At 53.2% G+C, this 10,206-nt stretch overlaps 1 protein-coding gene across 1 annotated transcript; it reads right to left on the bottom strand.

The window, feature by feature from the left end:
- Positions 1–242: 242 nt before the first annotated feature.
- LOC142907198 (protein-lysine methyltransferase METTL21C-like) lies at positions 243–9,303 on the bottom strand. Its single transcript, XM_076056460.1, has 5 exons — positions 8,313–9,303; positions 6,135–6,252; positions 4,730–5,283; positions 748–913; positions 243–292 (listed from the first exon to the last, which is right to left on the bottom strand). Exons 1-5 carry the CDS (start codon positions 8,418–8,420, stop codon positions 243–245), a joined length of 996 nt encoding a protein of 331 aa, XP_075912575.1. The 5' UTR covers positions 8,421–9,303.
- Between the last annotated feature and the right edge of the window lie 903 nt (positions 9,304–10,206).

The raw sequence follows: 10,206 nt of genomic DNA, 5'->3' as shown, positions 1-10,206 counted from the left end.
TTATAGACTGATCATTTCTTTGTCAGTGGGCAAACGTACAAAATCAGCAGGGGATCGAATACTTTTTTTTCCCTCACTGTAACCCCCAAAGAAACCTCAAATGTGAAACGCGTAGTATTAGTAGTAGTAGTGGTTGTAGTACGTGCATCACCCCGACAATACAGAGCATTCGAGATTGGACTGGTAAGTACGGTGCAAAGTGCAGACGGTCCGGTGGGTGGGTGGGTGGGGGATGAGTTTGCCTACAAGGGACGAGGTGGAGCGGCTGACAGCATGGTGCAGATGCAATGACCTGCTCCTGAACACCGCAAAGACCAAGGAGGAGCTCGTAATCGACTTACAGGAGAAAGAAAGCGGAGACTTCTTCTTTGGTTCTTTCGGTAAAGTCACCACGTAGAATGAGAATAAAATAATACATTGATAAAATAAAATAACACAACAATAATATTCTCACGACGTTTCGGCCACAACACAAGCGGCCTTCATCAGGTGAAGGGAGCGAGACTGTCTGGTAGGACAGCGCTGGACTACCAGACAGTCTCGCTCCCTTCACCTGATGAAGGCATGCTTGTGTTGTGGCCGAAACGTCGTGAGAATATTATTGTTGTGTTATTTTATTTTATCAATTTATTATTTTATTCTCATTCTACGTGGTGGTGACTTTACCGAAAGAACCAAAGAAGATGAATCATTGCAGTCACGAAAGCTTCAAATCGAAATTTAAAGCGGAGACTCTTTGCCGCTGACCATCAACGGGGGACTGTGCGGAGAGGCTGGAGGGCCCGACCCGGAGCGTCAAGGCCCACCAGAGGCTCCACTCCTCCTGAGAATACTCGGGAGGAATGACATCAAGCAGAAACCGCCGGTGTCCTTCCACCGAGCTTCCATCGGGAGCATTCTTTACATGCTGCATCTGCGTTGTGGTGCACCGGCTGCACAGTGGCTCAGAGGAAAGCGCTGCAGAGGGTCATCAACACGGCCCCCCCCCCCCCCCCCAAAAAAAAAGAATCGCCGGGCGCTCTCTCCCCACCATACTGGCAGAACTACGCAATTCCCGTCGCATCGAAAAAGCGTAGAACATTATGCAGGACTCTTCTCATCCGTGGACACTCTCTGCTTGAGCCGTTGCCATCAGGCAGACGATTCAGATCAGTCAAAACAAGGACAAACAGATTCAAACGCAGCTTTTATCCTACAGCAATTACCACACTCAATACTGCTGATTAATTACTAAGTAATACTGTGTACAATTGGACTGTAAAATAAGGATGTGCAATGATACAAATGTACTTTTATGTGGGTATGTGGGTATACTTGGGTAGTTTTTATATATAAAAATTTTTGATTTATCTTTTACTTTATTTTTATTTCTTATTTTAATTAAATTTATGAATGACGCACTGACTGGTGAGCACTTTAAATTTCGTTGTACCGGTGACAATGACAACAGAGGATCTATCTACTTATCTACATTAATTTCCCGTCTGCTGTAACACCTAGCGGGGTTTTCGCGACCAAAATCATCCATAATGGGGGTTGGCTTGGGTTCTATCGCGTACATTATAAAAACTTTGCGTCGTCAATACCCGCCACGCCATCGGACGCAGAGCCTGTTAGTAAAGCGAGGTTAGTCTCGTAATCTGAATGTCAGCCTGATGATGCCGGCTTTTGTTATAATTCCCGGCGAAAAGTGACGGCCTCACTAACTTTAGTAATAGGCTTTTTGCCCTTTTAGCTGGCACAAAAAACTGACACCTTTATACAAGGGGATCGTGTTTGCAATAACCACAACGCAAGCGGTCAAAAATGCAAACAAAAAGAGACAACTCTGATAATAATAACAATAATAATACTGGCACCGCCCTTGAAATTTGATTGGTCCACACCAGAGAGACGGCTTTTCTTAGAGCCCCTTTAGTCTCTCCACTGGTGTTGGACCAGATGTGTTAGGGTGGTGGTTGTGGTGGTGGTGGTGGTGGTGGATTTCAACGTCACACATTTCCTGATGATGCTTGGTTGTCCATGCACCGGCGAAACGTCACGGATAGTCGAATTGTAACCACGCGTGAGTGGGGCTTAGTCCCCCCACCACACACCGGCGGTGCTGTACCGGTCACAGATTGGCCACGTTTTTTTGTTCAACGTGACAAGCCTTCTTGCTAATTCGCTGTGTGGCGGCGGGCTTAACAACTTCACCTGATGAAGGCCGCTTGCGTTGTGGCCGAAACGTCTCGTGATTTTTCGCTGTTTTATTTTTTTTACCTACGTGGTGACTTTACCGAATAGAACCAACGAGTGTATGGATCCTTGCACTGACGAAATGCTTTAAATCTTAGAACAATAGAAAGGGCCCCATCTGTCAGCCTCCAGGGAGGATGCGTGCGTGAACCCCCCAGGGTTTAAGAACCACTGCTCTAGCAATAGGTTTTTACCCTTTTAACTGGCACAAAGACTGACAACCTTCATACAAGGGGATCGTGTTTGCAATAACCACAACGCAAGCGGTCAAAAATGTAAACAAAAAGAGACAACTCTGATAATAATAATAATATTGGCACCGTCCTTGAAATTGATCGGTCCAAACCCTTTTGGCGTCTTCTGGTCCAGCACCAGTGGAGAGACTAAAGGGGCTCTAAGAAAAGCCGTCTCTCTGGTGTGGACCAATCAAATTCAAGGACGGTGCCAATAATATTATTATTATCAGAGTTGCTTCTTTTTGTTTACATTTTTGACCGCTTGTGTTGTGGTTATTGCAAACACGATCCCCTTGTATAAAGGCTGTCAGTTTTTTTAGTGCCAGATAAAAAGGGTAAAAACCTACTGCTACATCTTGCTACTAGCGAGGGAGGTCTCATAATGTAACCACCGCTCCCTCGGGGGAGACCAGCAGCCGTGGAGCTTCGTTAAATGCCACCTCTCCTTTGCCCCTCGTTCCACTAAACCCCGGCTTTTGTCGGTCGGGGGTTTTGTCAGCACAGGCGGTCGACAAAACCGTTCCCCCTCCCCCCCGCCCCTCCTCCTCCTCCTCCTCCTCCTCCAGCCCCTGCACAAGAGCGGGGGGTCTCTTAAAAACCGCGCTCGCAACGGGCCACCCAATGCGATCGAAACGATGTGGAAGGAGGTTGCCCGGAATGAAGATGTAGGCCCTGGCCGGCTGGCTGTCTGCCTGATGCCGCTGGTTGTCGTTGTTGTTGTAATGTCACAGTGCCGCGAATTGTAAATGCTGTGGTTGAGGGGTGGGAGGTGGGAGTGGGGTGAGGGTTATACTATCCAACGCACAACCAGTTGAGTGCTGAACAAGTTGACGAATTGGCCACACTTTTCATCATTCTTTTACCCACGTGACGTGACCTTACCGACTGTGCTGAGTCGTCGGCCGGCCGGCGGGCGGGCGGGCGGGCGGGTTTAAAGACCAAACAACGTTCATGCTCACGGGGGCCTCACGCGAAAACTGATCCCCCCTGTCGTGGACTAAGATCTACAAGCCTCGGGGCATCGTAAGGGGCAAGACCCAGCAGCTTTTCCAGGGGCCAGGAGTCTTTGCTAACTGCGCTGCCTTGTAGGCCGGCGGGCGGGCGGGCGGGCGGGTTTAACGACCAAACAACGTTCATGCTCACGGGGGCCTCACGCGAAAACTGATTCCCCCTGTCGTGGACTGAGTCTAGGGGCATCGTAAGGGGAAGAGCCAGTAGCATTTGGATGGGTTAGGGATCTGAACGTGAACATCGCGGTCATCCCCGTCATCGTCATCCCCGTCGTCATCATCATCGCCGTCGTCATCATCATCGCCGTCGTCATCATCATCGCCGTCATCATCATCATCATCATCGCCACCGTATTTCCCATCACCCTCGTCACCGCCACCTTCGCCAACGCCGTCACGACCGCGGGTGGCTGCGCGGGTCTCCGCCGCCGCCTCGTCCCGATCCCCCGGGAGCACCACCGCCTCTGCCTCCACCACCGCCTCCGCCGCCACCACCACCGCCTCTGCCTCCACCACCGCCTCCGCCGCCACCACCACCGCCTCTGCCTCCACCGCCTCCACCACCACCACCTCCTCTGCCACCACCGCCTCCTCTGCCACCACCTCTGCCTCCACCACCGCCTCTGCCGCCACCACCACCACTGCTTCCACCGCCTCCACCGCCTCCACCGCCTCCGCTGCCACCACCACCACGGACTCTCCCCGCCCACCTGCCCGCCCCACGGCCACCGCCGCCTCGTCGCCCCGCGTCTCCGCGTCGCCGATGCGCCCGGGGCCCTCACCCACCCCGCGGACTCCTCCGCCCCAGCCTCCGCCGGGCGTTTGGCCTCGGCCCTCCTGCCTCCTCCTCCTCCTCGTCGTCCTCGTCCTCGTCCTCCTCCTCGTTCGCTCTTCCGCGTTGGTTCCTGCTTCCGCATCGTCGTCGTCTTCATCGTCGTCGTCATCGCCGCCGCATCCACCACCACCACCACGACCTCCTCCTCCACCTCCTCCTCCTCCAGAATCCACCTCCTCCACCTCCTCTTCCTGCTCCACCTCCTCCTTCTCAACCTCCGGCTCCTCCACCTCCTCCACCTCCTCCTCAACCTCCACCTCCTCCTGCTCCACCTCCTCCACCTCCACCTCCGGCTCCTCCTCCTCCACCTGCTCCACCTCCTCCACTTCCTCCTCAACCTCCGGCTCCTCCTCCTCCACCTGCTCCTCCTCCTCCTCTTCCTCCACCTCCTTCTCTTCCACCTCCTCCACCCCCTCCTCTTCCTCCTCCTCCCCCCCCTCCTCCTCCACCTCCTCCCCCTCCTCCACCTCCTCCTCCTCCTCCTCCACCTCCCCGCCCTGGCGAGCCCTCAGCTCGAGGATGACCGTCTCGTCCTCGGGCCACTCGGCGAGGGTGCGGACGCGGAACGTCCGGCGGAGTCGGCGCACGAACTCCTCGCAGAAGCCGAAGCGCAGCTTGAGCGCGAAGAACGCCGTGGCTCCTCTGGCTCCGGCTCCACCACCGGCTCCACCACCACCGGCTCCACCACCGGCTCCACCTCCACCGGCTCCACCACCACCACCTCCGCGGGCCCCCTCCAGGAAGTGTCGCAGCGTGAGGGCGAGTGGCCCCAGCGAGGCCTCCCTGTAGACGAGGTCGCTGGCCACGACGTAGTCGTAGGCGGTGCCGTCGAAGGCCGAGAGGCCGAGGCCCCAGGTGAGCTCGCGCACCCGGGGGCGTCCGTCGCCGCTCCGCGTGTTGTTGGCGATGTTCGTCGAGAGGGAGCCCAGCACCTCCTTGAGGTCCGTCGCCGTGACGTCGGCGCCTTCGGTGGTGGTGGTGGGTGGGGGGGGGGGGGGGTGGTGTAGTGGGAGGAGTGAGGGAGGTGAGGGAGGTGAGCGCTGATCATTGTAATCGAGATTCTAACGGTATTGGGAGTCTGCGCCTCTCTCTCTCTCTCTCTCGCTGTACTTACGTTGAACTTATTTCGCCGCGCCATCGATCGGCTGACTGTTAAGTATTAGTTCGAAACCGAAAGAGTAGCAGTTCACGAATAAACTCAATGTTTTGATTTAAAGCTTTCGTGACTGCAGTAATTCATATTCTTAGTTTTAATAAATAAATGCTCCGTTTAAAAATAAATTTATGCAAACCAACACACACCTGAAGATGACCGTTTGAGTTATGGTCGAAACGTCGTGAGAATTTTTTTATTGTTTTATATATATTTTATTATTTTGTTGTTTCTCTTCAACGTGACTTTACCGAAAAAACTAAGATTATAAACTCAATGTTCTTAACGTAAGCGTAATGTACACCTCATATTAGTGGCTCTTTGGCGTGGAGATCCGCGGGAAATGGTTATATCTTCTTACGCGATTTTTTTTTATCGTCATCATCCCCTCACCGTCCTGCCGGTCACGGGCGCAGACAATTGAGAGTCTAAGTGTATTCTTAGTTTTTTCGGTAAAGTCACGTTTCAACGTGACTTTACCGAAAAAACTAAGAATACACGTTTCAACGTGACTTTACCGAAAAAACTAAGAATATGAATTACTGCAGTCACGAAAGCTTTAAATCAAAATTTAAGTCTAAGTGTAGTTTAGTTTTAGCTGGAGTGGGAGTGGAGTGGGAGGGTGAGCGGCAGGATGAGTGCCGGCCCACTCGTAGCGGTACCCAGGAGGCTGCACACGATGGACACGAGCCCCGTGCCCGCCCCCAGCTCCAGCACGGAGCGCCCCGCCATTGGGTAGCGCTGCTGATTGGCCTCCAGGAAGCGCGCCAGACGGACGCCCTGCGGTTGACCAATCACGCACAGGCACGCACACACCACGACCCCACCCGCCGGGGACACGGCCATCGGAGATCAGACGCCAGCCCCACCAACTGCCGCAGACACAACGGCACAACAAAGCCGCATTTGTATGGTATCACCCCTTCGAGACGGAACGATGCTCCCAGACCCACACACACGCCCGGCCATAGCCGTCAAGAGATCAGACACCAGCCTCCACCATAGGCAAACGTCAGTTGCCTGTTCTACCGATGGGTCTACAGGACGCACCGCATCCCTCAATCAGCGGCGACCAGCAGATTCAGCCACACCACAGACCTGCAACAGTTGTACGTCCTCTACCGCCTTTTGGACTATGACACGCTCCTGACCCATGCAAACGTCTTGCCAGACACACCGGAGATCAGACACCAAGCCCCCCCCCCCCACCCCCCCCCCCCCCCAACCATCGGAGAAAGCCACACCAAAAATCTACAACAGCACTCATACAGTTTAACACATAGGCTTTCGCGACTAATATTATTCATAATAAAGGTTTTTGGGTTAGATCGCGTTTATTTATAAATGTGTCGTAACCCTCCACCACCCGACACGGCCAATCAGCAAAAAAAAAGTGTCACGTTGACAAAAGACAAATAATTCACTACTTCAGCCCACCGGTGTGTTGAAGAGTTAATCCACATTTACAGTTTGAGTACGACGTTTCGCTGGTAAATACATCCAGCATCATCGGGCAATTCGCCAGAATGGTAAAGCCCTCGCTTGCTCCCGGTTTTTATAGCACTCATACGTTCACACACGCGGCCCGGCCACAGCCATCATAAATCAGACACCAGCCCCGCCTTAGATGAACAGCAGTTGTGTTTAACACGTAGGCTTTCGCGAATCGATATTATTCACAATAAAGGTTTTTGAGTTAGATCGCGTAAGTGTCAATGTGTCGAAAACCTTCCCCCAGTACTCGACACGGCCAATCAGTAAGGGATTTGCCACGTAAACGAAACGCCAAATAGTTCACCACTTCAGCCCACCGGTGTGTTGAAGGGTGAATCCACGACATTTACAATCTGAGTACGACGTTTCGCTGGTAATTACATCCAGCATCGATCGGGCGATTTGCCCGAATAGCAGTTGCGTGTTCTCCCGATGGGTCTGCAGAACGCACCAGGTCTCCTCTCACACTCAACCGCAACCTGCAGAGGTAGCAACAGCACAAACCTACAAATAGTTGGCTTGCCCTACCCCCTACCTTCTAGTCTTAACGATGATAAAGACCAACGCACACAACGACCCCCAGCCACAGCCATCAGAACCCGGCTACCGATGGGCCTACAAAAGGCACCAGATATCCTCTCACACACACACACCCAACCGCGACCATCATAAACAGCCACACCAAAGATCCACAGCAGTTACACATCCGACCCACACGCACACGCCCGGTCACAGACATCAGTGATCAGACGCCAGCCCCACCAACCATCGGAGACAACCACGCCACAGACCTACAGCGGATATACGCCATCTGCCGCCCGATGGACCAAACAAATGCTCCAGACTCACGCAACACCACGACCCCCCACCCCGGCCACAACCATCAGAGACAGCCACACCATCGACAAACGGCGGTTATGTGTGTGTGCTGCCGATGGGTCTACAGAACGCACAACGTCTGCTACCCAACCGAGCACAGCCATCAGAGTCAGCCGCACCACGGATCTGCGGTTAGACGTCCTACACCCCTCTTCCAGTCTATGCGATGCTCCCAAACCCACGCACACCACGCCCACGACCACACCCATCAGGCCCGGCCACGCCATGGACGAACCGGCGGCTGCGTGCTCTACCGATGGGACTGCACAACGCGGCGCAAACCTCCTCTCAACCAATCAGAGGCGGCCATGCCAAACGCCCGCATCGGCTACGCGCATATGCATCGAGCCCCGTGGTTTATGCGATGCCTCCGGGAACCCACGCGACAAGCACTTCACAGACGGACGGCGGTTGTGTGTGCTGTCCGATGGTTTCGCGGGCATGGCACGTGACGCGGGTCGACTCACGCTCTCCCAGACGACGGCGGCGATGCCCAGGTCGTCCATGCACTCGGTGATGGTCACCCTGCCGCCCTGGAAGTTGAAGATCTCTCGGGGCATGACCGAGTAGGCCATCGGGAAGCCGGCGGAACCGCTGCCGCGGTGGGGGGGGAGGGAAGAGGAGGAGGTGGAGGAGGACACCCAGACTCATAGACGCACAAACATACACAGAGACCCACAGACACCCAGACTCAAAGACACACATACACAGAGACCCACAGACACCCAGACTCAAAGACACACATACACAGAGACCCACAGACACCTATACTCATAGACACACAAACATACACAGAGACCCACAGACACACAGACTCATAGACACACAAACACACACAGAGACCCACAGACACACAGACTCATAGACACACAAACACACACAGAGACCCACAGACACCCAGACTCATAGACAAACATAGACCCATAGAGACCCACAGACACACAAACTCATAGACACACACACATACACAGAGACCCACAGACACCCAGACTCATAGACACACACACATACACAGAGACCCACAGACACCCAGACTCATAGACACACAAACATACACAGAGACCCACAGACACCCAGACTCATAGACACACAAACATACACAGAGACCCACAGACACCCAGACTCATAGACACACAAACATACACAGAGACCCAGAGACACCCAGACTCATAGACACACAAACATACACAGAGACCCACAGACGCCCAGACTCATAGACACACAAACATACACAGAGACCCACAGACACCCAGACTCATAGACACACAAATATACACAGAGACCCACAGACACCCAGACTCACAGACACACATACACAGAGACCCACAGACACCCAGACTCATAGACACACATACACAGAGACCCACAGACACCCAGACTCATAGACACACAAACACACACAGAGACCCACAGACACCCAGACTCATAGACACACAAACACACACAGAGACCCACAGACAGCCAGACTCATAGACACACAAACATACACAGAGACCCACAGACACCCAGACTCATAGACACACAAACATACACAGAGACCCACAGACACCCAGACTCATAGACACACAAACATACACAGAGACCCACAGACACCCAGACTCATAGACACACAAACACACACAGAGACCCACAGACACCCAGACTCAAAGACACACAAACACACACAGAGACCCACAGACACCCAGACTCATAGACACACAAACATACACAGAGACCCACAGACACCCAGACTCATAGACAAACATACATAGAGACCCACAGACACCCAGACTCATAGACACACAAAACATACACAGAGACCCACAGACACCCAGACTCATAGACACACAAACATACACAGAGATCCACAGACACCCAGACTCATAGACACACAAACATACACAGAGACCCACAGACACACAGACTCACAGGCACGCAAACACACACAGAGACCCACAGACACCCAGACTCATAGACACACAAACATACATAGAGACCCACAGACACCCAGACTCATAGACACACAAACATACACAGAGACCCACAGACACCCAGACTCATAGACACACAAACATACACAGAGACCCACAGACACACAGACTCACAGACACGCAAACACACACAGAGACCCACAGACACCCAGACTCATAGACACACAAACACACACAGAGATCCACAGACACCCAGATTCACAGACACACAAACATACACAGAGACCCACAGACACCCAGACTCATAGACACACAAACATACACAGAGACCCACAGACACACAGACTCACAGACACGCAAACACACACAGAGACCCACAGACACCCAGACTCATAGACACACATAGACCCATAGAGACCCACAGACACCCAGACTCATAGACACACAAACA

The sequence above is a fragment of the Petromyzon marinus genome, chromosome 75 (genome assembly GCF_048934315.1).
Source record: "Petromyzon marinus isolate PM22_M1 ecotype Great Lakes invasive population chromosome 75, UKy_Petmar_22M1.pri1.0, whole genome shotgun sequence".
Taxonomy (NCBI): domain Eukaryota; kingdom Metazoa; phylum Chordata; class Hyperoartia; order Petromyzontiformes; family Petromyzontidae; genus Petromyzon; species Petromyzon marinus.
The sequence above is the reverse complement of the archived record's forward strand: the minus strand, read 5'-3'. Positions and strand labels throughout refer to the sequence as shown.